We start from the raw sequence: 23698 nt of genomic DNA, 5'->3' as shown, positions 1-23698 counted from the left end.
CAGTCACTCCAGCTGCTAAGAATATTACAGCAGAAAAACCCTGTGAACACAGAGATTCCATTTGGTTGCTATGGCTTTGCCATTAACAGACCTGTCCTTTAGGAATCTGTCCAATCTCCTTTTAATAGCATCACCTTTTCCTTTTCTGTGGGCAGGAAGATGGTGTCGGAGGGTCATTCAGATATTTGTGCAGAAATTCCCAGTCATCTCCCCATCTTTAACATTAAGGATTTCTGTGCAAAAAAAAAAATGAATGTGAAAATTCTGTACAGTTCAAATATGCTGTAAATATTTTATTGGTTATCATTTGTATGATCATTAACAACACTGGAGCACAATTTAGTTACTATGGATTAACTGAACAATTCTATTGTTATGCTGTATTATTCCAGATATTATCAGGGCAGTATTCCAGGTATTATAATTATACATAATTATAAAGGAACTGCTAATGAAATATGCCATGTAGCCTATCATTACATGCCTGTCACTATACCAATTAGCTTCATTTTGCAAAATGAAAGCATACATATTTTGTCTGAATTATATGCAAAGTATAAAATTGCTGCAGGCCTGGGTGAACAACACGGAAGAGTCACACAGACGTCAGGCTGCAAGAAAGATATTCAAATGTCTTAGACCTTTTAGGTTAGGCAATAGGTAAGCATATCTAATGAATCAAATGCATTTTTGCATTTGTGGGATAGTCCAGGGAAGTCTCAGTTAAAAGGAAATATAATCTGGATGTCAGAGATAATAATTATATTCATATTTGAAATCGCCACATACTGAATCAGACGATCAATTTATCAAGCTTCGTATTGTCTACTTCGGTGTTTTTTAAGCCATCACATTCCTAGGACCCACCTATAATTCTCCAGCAGGGATATGACAGGAAAGCACATGACATCACATTCATGTAACTTTAAAATCAAGAGACAGGAAGAGGAGATGCCCCTCTATTAAGGAAATCCTTACCACAACTGTGCATTGGAGGGCTGTCTGTCAGCATGGAGGGATCGGGGAGCTGACCAAGCTCTGCTGGGCAGAAGGAAGAGAGAAAAAGAAAGAAGAATGTTCCTGAACCTGCTTAGGTTACAAAGGAATTATCTACACTTCTGGCTCCTGTTCCTTTGCTTAACATGTATCAAAGGGAAGCAGGAGGTCATCTTAAAGTCCCCCCCCCTCTTGTTAAATTTACTTAATCATATTTTAGAGTCCTCCAGGTATGCCTGACAGTAGTTCCATTTGCTGCCTGACTGCTATAGGAATGAATGGACTATTTTGCTCCAATCTATTGAATTCAGGTGCTTTCCTAAACAGCCACTCCCCTGGAATTTAGTGCGGGTGTAAAATCTTATTAACCTAATCTTGTTTGTAACCGTCACACCAGCCTGCTAGTGACAAGGGTCTAGATCACCCAGAAACATTTCTGCAAGGTGGCAAGCCATGCTCAGATGTCCCTCGGTGTATTCAGGCCTTTGGTTGACAACTTTGCTTTTTTAAAAAAAGATGTATAAATCAGTTTCTTTGGGAATGCTTAGGGTATTAGAATTAGAAACTGAGGCCCCTTCCACATAAAACCAGGAGAGTGGGTTGCAGGTGGGATAAAGTAACTCGCTCTCCTGCTGTCCCATTCACATGCCTTTGTGCAGGCAGCCAATGGAACTCATGGAAGCAATGCTGTCTGCCTTTGTGCCTTCACACGGAGGTGCGTTTTTAAAAATAAAACTCATCTCCCATGCTGCATAGCTGCGTAGGGAGGATCTTTAGCCGCTCACTCTCCAGTGGCTGCAATCTGCATTACAACTAAAGAATCACAGATAGTGTGATTCTTGAAAAACACGGGTTGGGGGAATGCAGAGCGGACTCACGTTAGTAGCAGGATCTGTGTGAAGTCACCCCCCAAAAACAGGTTTTATCCCATGGTTAGCCCAGATTTATTGGCCCGTGTGGAAGAGGCCTGACTCTAGAAAAGCAAATGCGACCCAGAGATGTGTCCCAGTATTTAGACACCACTTGGAAATGGAGACTTACCAAATACAGTAATGCTTTAAAATGTTCCAATTTCCAAATGAAAGTTGGAAATTGAGTATTTCCATATCCAGCAGCAGAAGAAGAAACGGAGACATCAGAACATGCCTCCCCACAAAGCTTGACAACCACTTGAGGAATTCTTATAGAGGTTGAAGAGAAACATTATGTAGAGCTTCACTGTCTGAAAACACACACACACACACACACACAAACTAAAGAGCAAAGCCAAGCTCAGCAAGGAGCAAAGCCAAGCTCATCTGCTGTTGAGATGGTCATGGAGGAAGTGGGCAAAGGGTCAGATCCTGAACAAACATCTTTTATGGAGGAAGACTAGGAGAAGGAAAGACCAGTTTATGAAGAAAAAGAAGTATGAGAGAGACCACAATGCACATGACTTGAGTAAAACATACATTTGCAAGAGGCTTATAATGTAAGTCCAGGAACCATTACCTGAGCTTTTAGCTCTGTCAAGAGAACCAGTAGTGTGATAATTAGTCAGATGAGTCAGATTTTTTTAAAGGACAGTAGGACTACAAAAGACAGGAAGACTACAAAAGCCAATTCCCTAAAGGAATCCTTTTTATATACCGTATATACTCGCCTATAGGTCGACCCAAATATAAGTCAAGGTACCTAATTTTACCACAAAAAAACTGGGAAAACTTATTGACTCGAGTATAAGACTAGGGTGGGAAATGCAGCAGCTACTGGTAAATTTCAAAAATAAAAATAGATACCAATAAAATGTTTTTGAATATTTATTTCAAAGAAAAACAGTATGGTATCAACAATAACTTTAAAAGTTCTGAAGTGGAATATATAACTCTCACAGACAGTATCTCTTCAGAGTTTCATATGAAGATGCTCAACAAGATCCTCCTTTTAAAAAGTCCCTACAGGTTCTCCTTCAACACGGATAGCTTATCATTACACAGTGAGGATGCTTGCATGGTGATGGCAGCCGCTGCCCCAAAGCAAGTCTTTTTTGCAGGTCTGCAAGCTCAGCTGTTCACTCGCTTATAAGTCGAGGGGGGGCTTTTTTCAGCACAAAAATGTGCTGAAAAAGTAGACTTATATGCGAGTATATAAGGTAACTGATTTAGCACATTTTAATTTTTCAAGACACAGTGCCTAAAATTAGAACTGGGCTAAAGCATCACCCACCCCAAACAAAACAAACATGAGGTAAAATATGTGTATGCAGGGAAATGGTGGTGCAATAATAGTGTCCCAACCCAGGTTATTGATTCCTGGTGTATTAATGTTATGAGTGCGTGTGTCTGCATAAATGATATGAGCACTTAAATGTGGTAGATCTTTGCTTGAGTCACATGAAACTGCCTTACACCAAATCAAAACATTGGTCTGTCTACTGGGATTGACAATCTACTGGGATTGTCCAGAGTCTCTTTTACATCCCTTTGACAGCAACTGTCCAGAGTCTGTCCAGGGATTGACAGCACTGTCCAGAGTCTTTTTTTATCCTTTTAACTACCTGATCTAAAAGGAAAAATGTTATGATGAATATGTTCTTTGAAAGAAACTGTTGAAGTAGCAAAATATGCCTGAATTATAAGCAAAATCAAGAATGTAATAGATAACTGATAATGAATGTAGTGTATTAGTCACTTGCAATTAGCATTGTTTTCAACTACTTAATTCTATTTTAAAAGTTTATGCCAATAAACATGATTTTTAATCAGCAAAAATGGGTATTAAATTGGTCTGTATGTATAATTAGGACTATGCTTAGAGACCTGAGTATGAATTAATTTAGTATATCTGATTGGTAAGGTTTTTATCCTAATTTTAAATTTTAAAAACTGTATTTTTGTAGTTTTGAAAATTAATATTTATGAATGTAAATCCCTTTGATATCAATCTGGTCAACGGCTATCCATGAATATTCAAAGAGGGTAACTACCTGATTATTTTAACTAGAGATGCCAAGGACTGAAGTTTGAAATGGAGCATTTCTGCATACCAAGAAGATGTTGTACCACTCAGGCCCCTTCTGCACATGCAGAATAATGCACTTTCAACCCACTTTCAATGCACTTTGCAGCTGGATTTTACTGTATGAAACAGCAAAATCCACTTGCATACAATTGTGAAAGTGGATTGAAAGTGCATTATTCTGCATGTGCGGAAAAAGCCTCAGTCCCACAACCTCTTACTAGCATGGAAAGAAACACTACTGTTGGGTTGTCCTTGCTACTCCTAGCTACTACCTTAATGGACAAGAATGTTTAAACACAGCTTTATTGGAAAGCGTGAGTAACCAAGAGGCCTCCTTAATATCAGCTGGATTTGGAAAAGAAAATGTTCAGCAATCAGCACTCAGAACATTTTATTACATCCAGTTTCACTCAGGAGTCCTCAACCAATTTTTATCAGGCAGTTGCCTGTATTTTAGCAGGAAAAACATCAGTCTAGCGATTAGTGACAACTCCCAGAGAACTGAGACTAGAGAAAAAATGTAAGCATGGCAGGGAGCTGTCAAGCATTTACTAGGTGGAACGCTGAACAGTGCCACTCCCACAATATGATGATTTTACGTACAAGAATGTAACAGATGGCTCAGTCATGGATTTCACCTCTCTTCCCCGATACAAACCTAACATACCAGAGAATCGCTGCGGATATTTTAAATTCCAGCTCAAAGAACTGACATAATTCCAGCTGCTTGTGAAACAGTGGAAAGCAGATTCCAAGCAGTTAGGATGTACTTCCAGATGCTTCACCGTGTTTCAATAAACAGATTATGAACCACTGCTGTATCAGCAAGTCTTCTAATAATGCCATTCTACAACAATTAAACATTGTGCAGCACTGAGAGTTCAAATGGGATGAAGGCTCAAGCATTTATGCCCATTCATAAAATGTGAATTGCAGGTTCATGAAGCCTCAGTTTGCCTCAGGACCACACCAGGGAGGCAGTGGCGTTTTAACCCTTCATCTTCCTTTCAGTTTTGCTATTTGATACCGCCTCTCTTTCTGACACACACTAATCAGACACACACCAAATCAGAAGCTCTTCCACCCCAGTTATATGGACTCCCAAAAATTTACAAGGACTCAGACCTATTGTTAGTGTGACTGGTTCTCACACATATGAACTGGCAAAATTCTTGACTTCACAGTTACAAAATCACATCATACACACAACACATTACTCAGCCCACTTCATTGAAAAAATTAGCAATCTCCATCTCAACCCTAGGGACAAACTTATCAGCTTCGATGTTGTCTCACTATTCACCAAAGTTCCAGTGAAAGACACACAGAGGTGGGATCCAGCAGGTTCTCACAGGTTCCCGAGAGTAGGTTACTAATTATTTGTGTGTGCCGAGAGGGGGTTACTAATTGGTGATTTTTGCCTTAGTTATGCCCCTCCTCTCAGCAGTAGCGCGCAGAACTTGAAGCAATCTAGCAGGAGGTGCACCGGCGTGCGTGGCAGCCTGCGCCTGCGTGCATTCATTTCCCGCCCGGCGCAGCAGCTGTGCCCTTGCCACAGCCCTGCCCAGGAATGCTACGCCCCCAGAATGCCCGGCCATGCCCCCATCATGTCCTGCCCAGCCCCATTCGCGCTACGCCACAGTTTGAGTCCCACCACCATGGAAACCTGTTACTAAATTTTTTGGATCCCACCACTGAAGACACACTTGCACTCATCAGCTGGATTTTTCCAAACAACATCACAGCTTTGTTTCAACCCTGCTTAACAACCAGCTACTTTCAACGGGACAATGATTACTATGAGCAGACAGATGGGGTAGCCAGGGGAAGCCCCCTCAGCCCGATGATAGCCAATTTTACATGGAACATTTTGAGAAACAAGCCCTCAAAACAGCACCCAGAAAAACCCACAACCTGGTTCCGATTTGTGGATGACACTTTTACAATCTGGAGCCATGGTGAGGAAGAACTGCTGAATTAGCTGGACCACCTTAATGGCATCCACCCAATTTACCATGACAACTGAAAAAGAAGGAAAACTGCCTTTTTTAGATGTCTTGGTCTTTCGCAAACCCAACCACCAATTAAGCCACACAGTATAGAGTAAACCAACACACACAGTATGCAGAAAACCAACACACAGTATCTACATAAAAACCCCAACCACCACCCACAACAAAAAAGGGGTATATTCAAAATGTTCAGATGGTGCAAAAATTTGTGAACCTCACCTCCTCCCTGATGAAATCAATCATCTAGACTGGGCTCTACAGGCTAATGGCTACTCCACAACATAAATCAGAAGAGCTTTAAGACCAAGAGAAACCCAGAAGACTGAGGAGAAACAGGCCCCCACAGGAAAAATATTTCTACCATACATCAAGGGAATCACTGATCAAATAGGGAAACTGATGAAAAAACATAACCTACAAACAGTCTTCAAACCTATCAGAAAAATACAGCAGATGCTATGCTCAGCAAAGGACAAGAGAGACCCCATCACTTTTGCAGAAGACTATCACATACCCTGCAGCTGTGGAAGGTCTATATTGGAACTACAAAACGCAGCATTCAAACTCGTATTAAAGAGTACGAAAGACACTATCAGCTTAACCATCCCGAAAAATCTGCAGTAGCAGAACATGCTCTAACTGGACATAACATTTTATTTGAAAACACTGAAGTTCTGGACAACTCAGAAGGTTACTATGTCAGACTACACAGGGAGGCCATTGAAATCCACAAACACCAAGACAACTTCAACAAGAAGGAAGAGACTCTGCGAATTAACAAAACTTGGCTACCAGTACTTAACAACACCAGAATCAAAGGCCAAGGACATGCTAGGTTCATGGAAAATGGACTACACCCAGACACAGGATTTGCATTCACTAATACTGTTGTTGCTGCAGGGAATGCAAATGCAAACATGAATGTAAATGGACTGAAAACGCCACCCACAATACAATGCAGATTTGTATTGCAAAAACGCCACCCACAATACAAACGCCCCCCTTTGCACAGCAAGTTCCACTCAAAACACTTACTGATTGGTTCCCCACCCTGGGACATGGACAACATATACCCCACTAAACATTCCCTTCTCACTGGACATAGTGTGTAACAGACTTCTCTCTGTGATACACGTCTGAAGATGCCAGCCACAGATGCAGGTGAAACGTTAGGAACAAGATCTACCAAACCACAGCCACACAGCCCAGAAAACTCACAACAACCAGTTCATTCTATTACTCGATGAAAATTGCCACCCCTACCCCTAAGCTGATTAGTAGCTCTTAACTATCTTTCTCAGAGAGTTTGCTTGGATTGAGTAGCAAAAGGGAGCCATAGTAGAACAAAGAAGCCACAGGAACGGAGATGCAAAAGTTCCACACTGCTTGGCATAACTTCAACTCAATTGCAAGGCAACAACATTGGAATGAGAATGATTTTCAAAATTCAGTATCTAGCTGATTCCAAGTATTTGTTAGGTTTGCAATAAACTATTAATTCAGATGTGGCCAAAGTTATTTGGTAAACCCAGGATGAATGTCACAAGCAATCAAACGAATAAAAACAGACCTCCAGGTTCCCAGGAGAATGAAACTAAGCACACAGTATGAAAGACTATAATCTTGAAAAACAACCACCAATCTCCTGAAATGCCACAGCCTTGAAAACAACGAAAAGTATTGTTTAACTTTTTCCAAATCCTGAAGGGCAGTTCACTCACCCTGTGATTAAGTCTAGGGCACCACCTAGTGGCCAGATTCTGTGCAAGAAGCCAATACTTCCGAAACAGTAGTTAATTTCCAAGGTTGTTCAAGGTCAAAGGCTCACCACATTGGCTGTCTTCAACTATCATTGTTTGCCACATTTAGGATTTTGACTAACCATTTTATAAATCCAATATCAAGCTATTAAAGAAATTTCAATACACAACCCCTCAAGGTGTAATTATATTACATCACAAACTACTAATATGCTGAATCTCTAAAACGTATTCCCACTAATGCAGTGGTTTCAAGTCCCATGATCTGTCAACAGAGCTAAATCTCAAACAAGCACCTTTCATCCAATATAATTTGTCAATAATCAGCAGGCTCCTATCACAAAAAGTGGCTTTCCTGTCTGCCTTGCAATTGCTGTAATTTTTGTGCATTCCTCCTCCGACCATTAGAAATAATCCACAGGATGTAATCCAGATTCCAGAGGCAGCCTGGGACTGCACTGCTACCACACCGCCTTGCCACCTCCAGAGGCCTTTCAGGCAGCATGGGGAGGCTGAAGGAACAAAAAACCTCCCGGCCACCCAAAAACCCTCCATGGGAGTAAACAGAGTTGTGCCGCTCAAAATGGTGGCCTAAGCCTGTCCTCCCTGCCACTGCCATTCCTGAGGTGAAAGCCCAATTGGAGTTGTTCCAGTCGGTGCCCCTCCCTGCTCCATTGCAGCTACGTGTCTGGTTGTTATAAAGATAAATTGAGAAAGAGACATCTAGTTACACTGCCCTGCAAGTATAAAGCAAATATAGGGGGAGATGTACTAGAGACCAACACCAACTTTGTAGACCCAAATGGTTAAGTTCAAAGTTATAGCCAGGCAGGCAGCAGATTGACAGAAGGTATAATATCACAGGAGATTCTAGTCACCATTAATTAATTGCGGCCAGATGTGCAGAGGCTACTCAAGTAACACAGACACAGCTTGGATTAAAATAGGGCCGCAATTTTTTATTTACATAATTATTTACATAATTATTTACATAATTATTAACAGCGAAGCTGGAAGAACAAGAGGAGTGCATCTTCACAGCCGATCAGCCTCCCTGGCTGATTTCGGCTTCACCCCAATGTGTTGGGGATGACAGAGTTCCTGGGCCACGGGGCATCTGTTGCCCACCCATCTGGGGTGTTGGGCTCACCTGCAGAGGCCCTTAGGGGTATGCTCCCCAAGCCCACCCCTCTCCAAGCCTCTTATGGAGGCCCCCAAAGGCGGGGAGAGCCGGCAAGCAAAACCACCAAAACCACCAAAACTGCCAAAACCACCCCCACAGGACTGCGACAAGAAAAACTAAAATATCCCAACCCTTCAGGGAGGATGGGTGGGTCAGTTTGCCTCCATATGCGTCGAAAAAGAAGGCCAAGGCCACCGCGTAAGTTGCCTGGCGTAAAGCAGCTTGCCCCACCCTAAAGCTCCGCCACAAGATGTTATCATTATTGCTGGGTGGCAAGGCAACCCATCAGGCAGCCCAGGGACACACATGCTGCTTTACTGAAGCCCTTACCGCATGCCCTTCCCCCTGCTGCAATTACGGGCCTAGTTGACTCTAGTGCCATTATTTAATGTTAACAAGTACTCCGGTGCTGTTAGCTATCGTGTTTCCTCTTATGGTATGCTTGGCACAGATCGACAATTAACTCGGGAAAAAAGTTTTGATCTAACAAAATGCATATATTTAAAAGGGCCATTGTGTCACTCTGTCCCACAACGCCTTTAAAATATATATCCTTTTGATTGTGATGAGTCAATTGAACAAACACCCCAAACCTGGGACTTCTGCCAACGCTGAGATGATTTAACACAGAGATACTATTCATATTTCTCAAACCAAAAGGATTTAAAATAGATTATAGCTGAGAACACCATTGCCAGTATTTTCCAGGGCACTGACAGCTGTTATGTAGGGAATTTGGACACCATTGCAAAGATTTGGAAATGGGCCTAAAATATCTCTCTCCACATTGCACATCCACTAATGAAATCTTCAGTAGAAGGTTCTGGAATAATGAAAGTCAAAACATTCTAAATTGTCGTAGCAGTTCTATGATTATAACACTGTGGTGCCTTTGGTGTCTGTGCTGTTTTACCCATCTGCTTTATAGAACACCAGTCCTGTTCCTTGCCCTTCATACTCTACATGCAGAGTTTACAAACCTCCAGAAAGAAGAACAGGATTACAATTATAAAATTGACTGGAGGGCAATATCTTTATTAGGAATAATGAAAACTATGGCAAAAAAAGAGAGTAAGCTTGAAAGCTACTCAGATCAGATATGATCTTTTTTTTCAAGATGTTTAGCAAAGTGAGGAAGGGGGGAGATGTTTCTGGGCCCAATGGAAAACTCCACACTGCAAATCATAATAGTTCCAAGATGTGGTGGAGGAGATGTTACAGGCACTTCATGAGGTTAGCCTAGCCAGGCACAACAAAAGATCTCAGGTTACTCCAAAGGCCACCGGGACAAAGATGCGATGGCAGTTCTGCCTTTGAAAACGTATAAACCAGCAGTTATTCAGATCTTTCGGTAGACTTTCTGTTCAGGAAAACAATGGCCGGCAGCAGCAGCAAGCACCAGTCACCTTTCAAAATCATCATAGGCCCCTTTTCAGAAATGTGGGACATTCCATATCAAAGTTCCTTTGCATTGTTTTTTAAAAAAACCTGTATATATATGGTGGAGGAAAAGATTAAAAGAGTCATAAATTTGTCCACATGCACAGGAGAACACAACAGAGGCTCAGTAACTTTAGAAACAATATTCACTGTTTTTTGGAAGCACTCAGCTCATTGCTATCACATCAGTTTGTGGAATTCACTGCCAGAGGATATAGTAATGGCAATGAGCATAGGTGGCTTTAAAAGAGATTCATGGAGGCAGATTTATGGAGCCAGGTGCTGAAATGGCTGAATGCCGACAAGAAACGAAAGTGAGTGGACGCCTCCAAGTTGGTTTTGTGGCATTTTACACTATCTAGCATTCATTTTTTGGAACTATTCGTAACTGTTCATAAAACTTTGGCCTTTTCCGCACGGAGGGCCGGGGGGAAATGCTGGCTTCCACCTGGTGCGGTTCGCTCAGCACCAAATGGAAGCTGGCATTTGCAAAAAACCTCGCTCCCCGAGCAAGGTTTGAAAACACCGTTTCGGCGGGGGGCGGGGGGAGAGAGAGCGCTGCTGCATCGATTTGGCAGCGGCGCCTGTGCAAAGGCTCTCCTCCAAAACAGTGTTTTACAATGATTTTGGCCCAAGTGGAAAGGGCAATGGTTACACCACTATGTTCCAGAGACCAAACAGTTCTTGCAGAGGTGGTGCCCCACAGTTCCACAGCTGAATACATTCAAGACTCAAAAATCAGCAGGAAAGGTCCTGGCCACAGTTTTGGGGAAAATGAAGATATTTTGATGACTGACTATTTTAAGAAGGGCCAAACAGTTAATGCAGAATAATATACTAACTTGCCATGTCGAATAAAAAAAGGTGTTGAAAGAAAAATGGTAAGGAAAGGTGCAGAAAGGTGTTCACTTTTTTCATGTGTTCACAAGGCTGGCAAGACAATGGACGTTTTGAAGAATTAGGGGGTTGAGCGCATAGACCATCCACCCTACTCACCAGATCTTGCTCCATCTATTTCCTGTTTCCCGCCCTTAAAAGGAGTTTGAAAGGGAGGACATTTTCAAGTGAGATGGTAGCAGCAGCAGAGCAGTATTTCAGTGACTAGACATCAGAATATTTGGGAAAGGGTTAAAGAAACAAGGGTATTGAACCTCTGGGTGAAAATATGGAATAGCATGCAAGTTTCATAGCTCTAGGTCATTCCTTTCTTGGTCAGGCCTAGAACTTAAAACCCTCTTGTATTTAAACTATCCCAAAGAGTAGTAGTCCATAGCCTTAGGAGGTTAAAGTGCAAAGGAAAAGGAAATGTTTACAGAGGAATGCCAAGTCATACAAAATTATTGTAAAATTTAAGAGGTCTAAGAACAGGAACACTGTTTAAGAGATCTAACAACAGGAACACTGGTGCACATATACATAAAGCAGAGTTGAATAAGCTAGTGATAGAAAGTTCCTTTTCAAAATGGTGGCAGGCAGTATTATCAGTTGTCTCAGCCGTACCGGATACCTCAGTGAAGCGTGAGTCTTGTAAAGTCTCCTCAAAGGCACCTTTTCATATTTAGTTCAGTATAAATCTTTGATCAAAAAGAATGATCTAAATTTTGAATCTGGCAAAACTGACTCTTTGCCAATTTAATGCCGTACAAACAGGTGCGATTTTCAATTTCCCCCTCCCCATTAATAATGGAAGTTCTGGTTTTCAAACTTTCTTCAATCTCATTTCAGCCCGCGCCTTTTTCTCGCTATGGCTGTGCTTTTTGTCAGTCTGTTGAGGAAAATTGCAGTTTTGAGTGAACTGGAGTGTGAAATGCAAGAAGGTCAGAAGCCAGACAGCCTTCTTTTTTATCAGGCCCCATATGATCCCAAATATGCCTTTCACAATTAACTAATTAGGTCTCTGCGGAGGTCATGACAGGCACTGGAACACATTCTATGTAATCTTTATGCATTAAATATCATGCAACAAGGATTTCCATGCCCTCCACATAAGCTGTTATCATAGGCTAACAAAACTATGTTAACTTTTTGCGCATTAAGTCTTAAAGCCTTACACCTAATGCTTAAGACATCTAACTTTTTCCAGAAAAAAACAACAAAAAGTCCCAGCCCATCAAGGTTGCAATGGCAGTTTCCAATCTGTAATTAACCACACCACAATCACCAGTAAAATAAGAAACCGGCAGCAATAAAAAAATACATTTGCAATGAAACATATTTCCAACAATAAAACAGCCATCGAAAAATCACTGGGTTTTTTAAAGCAGAAATGGATACAAGATAGGTTTCACACACAACTCATATATCAACCAGAACATGGGCAAAGGGAAACATGTTGAACATCAAGTCAGCCAGGAGCTGAATCTCTGTGGTCAGGAAGGCCATGGACACCAAGCTGGAGGAGATGCCATCCTCCTGGTGGACTTCCTGGAGGACTGTCTAGAAGCTATTGGTGGTGTAGAATACTGTGGCCAGAGAATTTACTGGAACAGGTAATAGGCTTGTTCCATCTACACTGACTTCCAATTTGCTTCCAGGTTCAATTTTATTTGCTTCCAGGCGCGATTCAGCCTTTAAAGCCCTATATAGCCTGGGACTTACATACTTAAGGATCATCTCTTCCCACATGAACCTACCCATGCATGCTGGTCACCATTAGAGGCCCTGCTTTACTGGTCTCCGTCATCTGAAGCTAGATGGACCTCACACCCCATCCTCACATTCCCCTTCCTCCACCCGTCCCTACACAGCCCCAACCACATCAGCACGAAACCATGGAGTTCAGCATAGCCACAGCTCTAGAATAGAAGCTGTCTCTGAGCCTATTTGTCCTTGTTTTTATAATCCTATATCGTCTGCCAGATGGTGACATTTCAAAAAGAGAGTACGCCAGATGAGATGGGTCCTTCAGAATATTCTGAGCTTTCTTTAGGCAGCAGGAATTATAAAGTTCTTCCAAAGAGGGGAGAGGGCAGCCAATAATCCTCTGGGCAGTAGTGTTTACCCTTTGGAGTGCCTTCCTATCTGCCACTGTGCAACTGGCAAACCATGCACAGATGCAGTATGTTCTCGATAGCACAGCATTAGAAGGTCACCAGCAGTTTTTCATGCAGTTGTTGTTTCCTTAAAAGTCTCAGATAGTACAGTCTCTGCTGGGCCTTCTTAACCACCGTGGCAGTCATGTCCTCTTTAATCATAATACCCAGGAACTTAAAGCTGGCCACCCACTCAACTCTAATGCTATAGAGTCCACCCTCCAATGCCACCATTTTCTCCAGAGACTAGTTGTGCTTCAAGCGATCTTCTAGATACCACCTGGAGGCAACCTACTTGTGAGGAGATTCTTAACTGGCAGACTGGACAAATCAAGTAGAGGTAGTCCTTCGAGGACTTCAGTCACAAGCCATTCATGGCCTTAAAATGGGACTGAGATATGATAGAATTACTCTCACAGGTTTTACTGACTTTATTTTGTTGTAATGGTATCTGTTGTTAGCCATCCTGAAAGGCAGCTTATAAGACAAGATAAATAAATATAAAAATGTGCACTTTTGTGCCCAGAAACAAATGGGAAGCTGAAAGGCATCTTTTCAGCCCTAGAGTACCATGATCCCGTATCCATTCCCCTGACAAAAGCCCACTTCAAGGATTTCGGGGACCAACCGAAATCTTTGAACAACTTGCAATGGCAGCCCCACATAAAGTACATTGTAGTAATCTAACTGGGATGTGATCGGAGCCAAACAGCACTTCTCAAGGAAGGCCAAAATTGGTACAGTTTCCAAAGCTGGTAAAAGGTACTATGTGCCACAGAGGAATCCTGAGTTTCCAGGTGTAGGCTTGGATCCAGCAGTACCTCTAAGCTTTGAACATATGTTCTAGAATGGCCCAGGACAATGGTGGTGGAAGGAACATTTCATTCCAGTTATTGGACTGGCATTGGACTAGACCTTGGCAAAGCTGTTCCCACACAACGTATTAATCAGCCAAGTCTTTAAAACTTACAGCAAAAAAAAGGTTATATGTCCAGGGAGAGTATATTTATGGTGAGAGGTATTACAATTCAACCTAATCCCCCCCCCCCAAATTCCTCATAACAGTTCCTAATTTGTATTTCAGGAACTGCCAGAGATCTCCAGCTCATTTGCTGAGCTGCGGCTCTTCCATTCTGGCTCCTTTTCCTGGTTTCCATCAGTTAAATCCCATTAAACGTAACAGAAATGTGCTCTATTTTTCCTTAACAGCATTTCATGGCATGAGGAAGGTGCCTTGGGGGCTTTCATCTGATTATCTGGCCAGTATGAGAGAGGGCAGCTGTTTCAGTCTGAAACAAATCGGAAAACGGTGCAGAAAAGGATAATAATACTGGAGTCACTCAGGGTGGAGGAAAATGTGAAAGTCTTATTTTTCAAACCAACAATAACTAAAAACACAAATGTAAACAATGCATAACGGATGATTCCAATTTACGATAAGAAATTGTTTCCTGAAGCTGTTAAAGTTTGGCTTGATTTTTTTTTTTGAGGCTAACTAAAAATATTTATAGTATTTCAGACAAGATTTCCTGTTTGGGGCTCTCTCCATGAAGCACTGCCCACTTTTACTTCTGTATTAAATAAATTCAAATATGTGACTGTTGTCTATTATAGTATTTCTCTGTGCTATTCTAAATGCGGGGGGGGGACAACGCTGCATTCCAATAATATCCTCTTTGAGATTATTCTTTTTTAAAAAATAGCTTATTTGCGAGTTAAATATCTGCTGGGCAAGGAATGTCAGGTTTGAGGCAGCCCAAATTTAAGAACCTAACATCAGCACATTGCCAGTCTCTCAACAACACTTCTAGTTAACAACTATCCTGTTCTGCAGGGTGGGAGGAAATTGCAACACATCCTTCAATACGATACAGAGACAAACTGCACCAGAGTCCATATGAACCCTGCCACAAGCCACCAAACCAGACTGACAGACAACCTGCATCTGCAGATGCGGCCAAACACCCCTTATATCAGGGGCACTGCAGGTTATATGCCAAATATTCCAAGGGAAGGAACAGATGAAACACACCAATGGAAAGTGACCCTGAGAAATCTTGCACTGAACACACTCCATAGAGCTTCACAGATGGGGCCACCATGTTCTTTTTTTATCAGGCGCACACACAAAGGAAGGAAGCATGTATACTCTCCTCACAATACTCACATGCTTGTGTAGCTTGCTCAGCAACCCATGACCTCAGCAGCCCATGAACTCTCCCGCACAAATGCCAGCTTTTGCCAGACAAGAGCAACAAAGGAAGACTCAGCTGCACACTCACAAAAGGCAACCCAGGATTCCCTCCTATAACTCACCTATGTGGTGACTGGAAGGCTCAGACTGAGATCTGGCCCGGGGTGGGGGGCAGTAAGCAGGCAAAACAGCAAAGCCATGGGGGAAGGCCAGACTAGGGCCCCTTCTGCACATGCAGAATAATGCACTTTCAATCCACTTTCACAATTGTTTGCAAGTGGATTTTGCTGTTCCGCGCAGTCAAATCCAGCTGCAAAGTGCACTGAAAGTGAATCGAAAGGGCATTATTCTGCATGTGTGGAAGGGGCCTAGACCCTGACATTTGGGAACAGCCTTTTAAACCCACACACCATCATTCTGCTCTGTTCGCAGGACTCCTTTCTACCTCCACTTCCCAGTTGCCCCTGTGCGTTCTGCCATCCATTTGCCCCCTTCCCCCACGAAAGCTGTCAGGCTTATAAGGTGCTAGCAGTGATCGTGGGAAGTGTGTGAGCTGAAGACACTTTCCCTCTTGCTGACAAGAGCCTATCTGTACACACATTAGATCCCCACCCATACCCGCAAATGTGAATTGCCTATTGAGGACAGCTGAGGGGGAGTGATGAGAACATGGTGGAAACTGGTTTTAGTCTTTCAAAATCCCCATCACACAGCTGCACAGCAAACTACACATTTAACTGCACCAGGACTACAGAGATTGCCAACTTTCTTGGTCCAGCAAAGCTCCTGTGCTTCTGAAATATGCACTGACAAAAAATGGATGCACAGGCAGAGCTGTTCCTAGTCACTGCATGCCCATGGTGGAGACAACTGGGCTGGTGAAACCATTTCAAACTGTTATTGGACTGGCTTTGGACGAGCAGTTACCACACAACATATTAATTGGGTCAAGTCTTTCAAACTTACAGCAAAAATATAATTATATGGCTAAAGAGTGTATATTTATGGCAAGAGACACTGCAATTCAACCTAAAATCTTCCTTTCTGCACAGACACTTTAAAACATTTTGAGGCAGGAAATAAAACATTTTCTCTCAGGACGTCTGTATTGTTTTTACCCTCTTTGGTTCCCACAACATTTTATTGGCAGCTTCTAAATGTTTTAAATGGATGCAATTCTTTTGAAGCGATTCTTCAGTTGAAATGTTTTCAAACCGGCTTCATTTGCCTGTGTGGTCCTTTTAAGATGTTTCCCATGCCTCTATGCCTTCCCTGCACTTCCTCACTGATGCCATTTTCCCTCCTCACTCCTTGTCCCTCACCTGTTTTTCCTACAGGATTACCTAGTATTTATTAGTTCTATCCCACCTTTCTCTGAATGCAGACTGAAGGAATGCTACCCACAACGGCACACAAGTTTTGTTTCTAACTGTAAAATCAAGGACGAGTTTCAGAATTTGTTTCAGAGTTCTGTTCAGTTTCAGAAGATGTGTGTGTGTTCTTGAAATAAAATGCTATTGTGAGCAAGGGAATGTTTGTGATAACCCCTATTTTCATTAATTTTCGTGACACCTTGAAGGGCCATTTGTATCACATGATGGGAAATAAATGCAAGAAATAAAGTTCATTTTTATTTATTCCAGACAGCAGTCTAACAAATAAAGTATCTGTACACAACCCCCACCCAGGCTTTACTTTCATGTTTAAAAAAGGGCAACAACACATAAACTAGTGTTATACACAGATCTAACCAATAAGTATTTTAAAAACTTAATTTTTTCATCAGGTCTTGCTAAAAAACACAAAATTTCTGCTAAGAAGGCTTTGTTTAAACTCAGGGAGGTGTATTATTATAGAGGGGTGTATTATTATAGAGGGATGAATTTCCAGGGAAGCAGTAGGGCATTTCTTTCCCATGGACACACTCCTGGGGACGCAGGACAGTCATCACAAAGCCAACGACCATCACCAGCACACCAATAGCGAGGATCAGCGAAGACAGAAGATTATCGGGATGGGTCCGTTGCTCCTCAGACAGCCTCAGGTAACAGGCTGCCGGCAGAATGAAGATCAGTGGAGTAGCACTGAGGACACCCTGCAAGGAGGAAGAGGAAGTTTCAATGAAATTATGCAGCAAGTCTAGTGGGTGCACACCATTGCACTTAGGTATACACAAACCTCATCCAAACCAGTGGAATGGAGGGGTGTGTGTGTGAAACAGGGCCCAATCTAGATCGGGGGGGGGGGAGTGAATTGGCCTATGGGAGTGGCAGAGGGCCATGCCAACACATTTGCCCACCTCACCGGCATAAGGGGCACCTATGCTGGCAGAGGGAGCAAAGATACCGGTGTGCGCCCAGCTCTGTAGCAGCTCCAGCCAAAAGTAGCTGCTACCCAGGAGCTGCGTTGGCATCCAAGAGCACTCTGGTGCAGCGCAGAACAGGAAGGAGCCTTTCCAGTGACGGAGCTGACTTTAGTCGGCTTCTACCAGACTTCCAGTCCAGGAATGCTCCCCACCCCACCCCACAGACTTGAACTGTTTCCCTGACTAAAGACTACCATTCAGTGGGTGTAGAAGACACAAACACAATTCAAATAACTGGATTTTTTTTCCCCACTAAGGAAATATATGTTCCTGCAACAGGAAAAAGAAGGGCATGAATTCTTAAAGAAAGAATGCAGCCCATTTTTCATTGGGAAAACAATGCAGAAGAAGAGTTAAACCCCCCTTTCCCCAGTGCCATGTCCTTGATCCAGATTGCCCCCACCCTGCAGATGGTTTTCATGGGCAATCCACATGCCTGAAGTACAACGAGGCTCCGCTATCATAAACAGTCCAGCACTGAGAAATCATCATTGAGCTTCATAACTGATATTTGAACCTGGACCACCCTGGTCTAAGCTGAACTCTTTAGCCTCTTACTACATCATACTCAATTTTCCATTTCACGTTGTTACTCAAATAAGAATGAGACAAGGAAAGCAGGCCCCATTTATTCATGTATTCGATTATCAAGAAAGCTGAACCGATTCTAGTCCAATTAGAAGACTACAAGATTGAAAGCATCTGCTTTGCTTCAGCCAGTGTAGTGTAGTGGTCAGTATCAAGTCTACGATCTGGGAGATCAGCCCAACCTACATCACAGGGCTGTTGTGAGGATAAAATGGAAGAGAGGGAGAACACTGTAAGCCTCTTTGGGCAGAGGTGGGATCCAGCAGGTTCTCACAGGTTCCTGAGAGTAGGTTACTAATTATTTGTGTGTGCCGAGAGGGGGTTACTAATTGGTGATTTTGCCACGTGATTTTTGCCTTAGTTACGCCCCTCCTCTCAGCAGTAGCGCGCAGAACTTGAAGCAGTCTAGCAGGAGGTGCACCGCCGTGCGTGGCAGCCTGCATCTGCGTGCATTCGTTTCCCACCCAAGGACCGGCACAGCAGCTGCATACTTGCCACAGCCCCACCCAGGAATGCCCCACCCCTGGAATGCCCGGCCATGCCCCGTTGTGCCCTGCCCAGCCCCATTGGCGCTATGCCAAAGTTTGAATCCCACCACCATGGGAACCTGTTACTAAAATGTTTGGATCCCACCACTGTTGGGTCCCCATTGGAAAGAAAAGTGGGATATAAATGAAGTAAATAAAAAAAAGAAAGGTCTGACTAATTGGTTCCTTCCTTTGGCACCTAGCAAGGCAGTGAATGATACTTTCCTCAGGTACATGAACACTTCACCTTTATAAGTTGATTAAAAAAATTAGGAGCTAGATTAGCACGCGGGACCACTTACGTTCAGTTCCAATACGATTCCTAGGCAGTCATACACTAAAGAGATGCTCATAGCTATGACCACCACAATGACTGTTAAGATGGCATGCCAAACAGTTGTGAGTTTACCACTGAAAAACACATTGGCAAGGACCTAAAACAGAAACAGAGCTGTCAACACTGGTGTGTCAGGTGCCTTATTTTAAATGAGTGGCACCTCTTAAACATAAGAATTTGATTAAATGTACCCCCCCCCCCAATATATAATTTCTCATAACATTTCTTTTTCAAAAGTTATTCCATGATTGCAAACAACCAGCTTTGACTTAGCCAAGCCTGGAGTCTTTTTATGCATCTGGAAAAGAGATCAATAGTTAAACTTTAAACACTGTGCTCGCAATACAACAGGGTGTTAAGAGCATTTAAACCCACTGAAATCAATCCACTCAAAAGTCGATTTCTATGAGATTAACTATCCAGACGGAGGCCTGTGAAAGGATTACTAAGAAATTCCTGCATAACCTTCATTATAGTACACCAAAGCAATTTTGGGATTTTTAGCCTGGTCCTTGTAGTGTGTGGTTTGAAGTACCAATGTGCGTGTGTGGTATTCTGTGGCACACACAGGATACACAGCTGTTAACCACAGCAAACAGGCTAGAATATTTGATATAGTACTGATCTGGACTCTGGGAGGGTTGATTCTGGGAAATTCCATGGTAATGACCTCTTGGACTTTATACTACCTTTCCTGACCTGTGATTTACAATCTAGCTGAGCCTCTTGTATTGAGGATTTGAGTAACCTCCCAAGCCTTTTCCACAGATTTAAATCTCCCAACTGTTCCTTTCAACTTCCTTTTTACCAGGTTCCATTTTAGGGAAGTTTCCTCTTTTAAAGTCAAATGTAATGGAACACAGGAAGTTGTTTACAGATTTGTAAAAGAACAGATCACTAAAAGAAAAAGTATTTAATTGCATTTACAGTTGCATCTGCAACTTAATTACCATGTGTACAAGTGGAGTTCATCTGTAGTTGCCTTTGAATGTCTCTGGTTTTTGGTGTTTTTTAGTATTGGTAGCCAGGTTTTATTGATTTTCAGACTATCCTTCCGTAAGGTGGATAAAACATATACCCCACCACCCAATCACTCCACACTGTGATTGTGACCCAATCACTCCACACTTCTTACCATAACATGCCTCTGAAGATGCCTGCTAAAAATGCAGGTGAAAAGTTAGGAGCTAAGACTACCAGACCACAGCCACAAAGGCTAAAAAACCTGCAATAACCAGAACTAAAAATTTTACAGATAACAGAAATTTTTACTTCTTTGTAGGGTAGAAACACAGTGGCGGGGGTGGGGTAATTTAGTTTCTGCCCAATATATTTAATTCTGTATTTAGTCAATGATGGAATAAATGGTATGAACAGCATTCTACAAGACAATCCATCACATCCAATGGCATTATGTATTGAAACAAAATTGCAGTCATTGCTAGTCTTGTGGACCAGGGCAGACATTAACTTTCTAGAATTGGAATGTTTAACTCCGACCAGTGGCATAGCTGGCATGGGGAGATCCAGGGACAAACACCACAAGCGCCCCTGTTGGAAAAATCACCCCCCACACTTCCGAGAAGGAGGAGGAGCATGGCAGGGGAAGTGGCTGGGCCTTGGCGAGACATGCACACACCACCCGGGATAAGGGCTGCACCCATTGGCCGACCGCTGGAAATGGTAAGTGGGGCACACGGGAGGCGTGTCCAGTGGTGGGATTCAGCCAGTAGCTGGCCAGGGAGGGTGAACGAGGGGCCTTTCCAAGACCCTTTCCAAGCCTCCAGGCTCAGCGGGGGTTTTTTGAAGCAAGTGTTGCTTTTAAGAAAGGGTCCCTTTCTCAGCTTAAAATAACCAAACAAACGGCAAGGCTGGAGTGCCCCTCTGTCTCTGAAAGGGGCCCTCTCAGAGACAGAGTGGCACTCCAGCTTCCTCTGCCCATGGACCACAGGATCCATAGGCAAAGCAAGCTCTCCCAGCCTCCCCTCCCCATTCCCAGCAAGCTTCCTCTGGCCATGGACCACAGGATCCATAGGCAAAGCAAGCCCCCCCCGCCCCCCCCCCCCCCCCGCAATCCCCAGCATATCTCCCTGCCCATGGATTGCAGGACCATTGCTGTGTTCAGATTTGTGACTGTAGGTCTGGGAGACCAAGTTTCAAATTCCCACTCTGCCATGGAGGCTTGCCTTGGGCCAGTCACTCATATTCAGCCTAATCTAATTCGCACAGTTGTTGTGAGGATAAAATGGTGTAGAAAAGAATGATTTGTCAGCCACACTGGGTCCCCACTGGGGAGAAAGCTGAGGTGTAAATGAATGAATGAATTAAACATGGTAAAATGCATTCCATGACATATAAACAATATACAAACTCACCTCTCTGGTAACAAAACATTCTATTGGGAAAGTCAGAATGACAGTGATGCCATAACAAAACCTTCCGAATGTAGCAAGGTCATCATCGCTGCAATAATTTTCAAATATGTCTCCTGGGGAAGTGGGGGAACAATAAGATTAATTTCACATGCGTGACAGACACCTGGCCTGTGCAGATGAGCCGCCAAACTTATGTGTGGCGCAGAGGGTATGAAGCAAGCCGTATCTCCCCACATGCTTGGCGTGCCAACCCTGTGTCTGTTGTCAGCAGGTGTCCATGGGCACCACGTCAGTCATTATGCCGTGGGCAGGCTCCACACGTGTGGTTGAATCTTAGGTAAAATGAAGAATTTCAACAGCATGCTGGACAGCCTGCAAGTGCTAAACTGGACAACAGAGCAATACAGAATTGGGGCCAGCATGCTGGGTGGGTGGAGGGTTCCTGGGTTTCCCTCCCCACCATTTCTCTGTAGGCACAGAACTAGGTCATGGCTAAAAAAGATAAACAGTATAAGTTTGGGTAGGTTTACGCAGAGGTAAATTCCACTTTGTTCAATGGGGCTTACTCCCAGGTAAGCATGCACAGGATTGCAGTTGACACTTCAAAAATTCCAGGCATCCAGGCATTCATGAAAATTATTACTAATTCAGTCCAGGCATTCATGAAAATTATTACTAATTCAGTCTTGGTGGTTCAAAGAATCCTATACCTGAGCAACCATAAACACTCTTCAGAAATTGCTATTAGCTGTGCATGCTGGGAAAAATATACTTTATTTTAAAAAATCATTTTCAGAATCAGATATTGTTGGCACCCTGTGATGTCTGCACTCTTCAGGCTAAAATATCTTTGCAGAAATATTTCTGGTGTTTGTTTTTAAGCCAGTGTGTAATCTGGTTTAACGAGAAAAAACATATGCCTGCAACAAACAGATTTCCTTTTGAGCTGTTATTGTTAGGACAGGAACAATTGCCTAAGGAATAGCAGAGGGAGACATCTAAGGAAACATGCTTCCTATGCAGTCGGATCAAAGCTGTACTGGAGGACTTCAGGTATGTATTAACCACAGAAGTCTTTGTAAATATATCATTAGGTTATGAATCATCAGGTTGGATCCCACCAGTCGCTTCTATGCAGGCGAGGGCAATTTCCCCTGATTCCTGCCTCGCACAGCAGACATCCGACTCTCCTCACATGGTGCTCCTGAGCACCTCCTGAATTTCAGGGTGCATTCTGGGCTGCTGCAGCAAAGGCAGGGGGAGGCAAAGAAGTCACACTCCTCAGATGGAAATTCTTCCATCAGTAGAGATTTTCATCAGCAGGAACCAAGTCACTGTCTTCATTTTAGAATGCTACCTTATGGACATTCATCACTGACCAACTGAAAATTTTAATACATTGTAACTTCAGCAAAAGACTTGAAAGGTAAAGCCATTTAAGAAGTAGTTTACTTAGAGCATTTTGCACAAGCTGCATACTTTCCAACCACCTGAAGAATTTTCCAAGAGACAGATAGCACATTCAGATCACCCACATGAGCGGAAGCCATTAAACCTGTGACAGTCTGGTTGCAGGTTACCCTTTGTTGCACCTGCACATATATATTAATGGTGTCATGCCCCCACAGAGGCTCTTGTTATTTCCCCATTAAGCTTTAGTTTCACCATAGTTAGCATGGTTTTAGTTTATTGTTAGGTCTTCTAAGGTAGGATATTTTAGTTAGCCCTATCCCTTTAAGACATTTTCCAATAGGCAGTTTCCTTTCTTTACCCAGCAATCCCCTGTTTTAGTTCTAGCCAGTCAGTCAGAGTGAGGTGCTAAGGGTAGTTGGAGACTGGAATATTCGTGAAGTTCTTATTAATATATTTTATTTATTTTATTTATTTAT

General features: G+C 42.8%; 1 protein-coding gene across 1 annotated transcript in view; it reads right to left on the bottom strand.

Annotated features, from left to right (window-relative positions):
* Positions 1-17235: 17235 nt before the first annotated feature.
* SLC38A11 (solute carrier family 38 member 11) overlaps positions 17236-23698 on the bottom strand; it is a 42082-nt gene continuing 35619 nt past the window's right edge. Inside the window, exons 10-12 of the mRNA XM_048483481.1 lie at positions 21810-21922; positions 19400-19531; positions 17236-17712 (exon numbers count right to left, since the gene is read on the bottom strand). Of these exons, the coding sequence (XP_048339438.1) occupies positions 17452-17712; positions 19400-19531; positions 21810-21922 (506 nt within the window). The 3' untranslated portion in view covers positions 17236-17451. The remainder of the gene's footprint in view (positions 17713-19399; positions 19532-21809; positions 21923-23698) is intronic.

Source organism: Sphaerodactylus townsendi, linkage group LG02 (genome assembly GCF_021028975.2).
Source record: "Sphaerodactylus townsendi isolate TG3544 linkage group LG02, MPM_Stown_v2.3, whole genome shotgun sequence".
Classification (NCBI taxonomy): Eukaryota; Metazoa; Chordata; class Lepidosauria; order Squamata; family Sphaerodactylidae; genus Sphaerodactylus; species Sphaerodactylus townsendi.
This window is presented reverse-complemented; position numbering and strand designations above follow the sequence as displayed.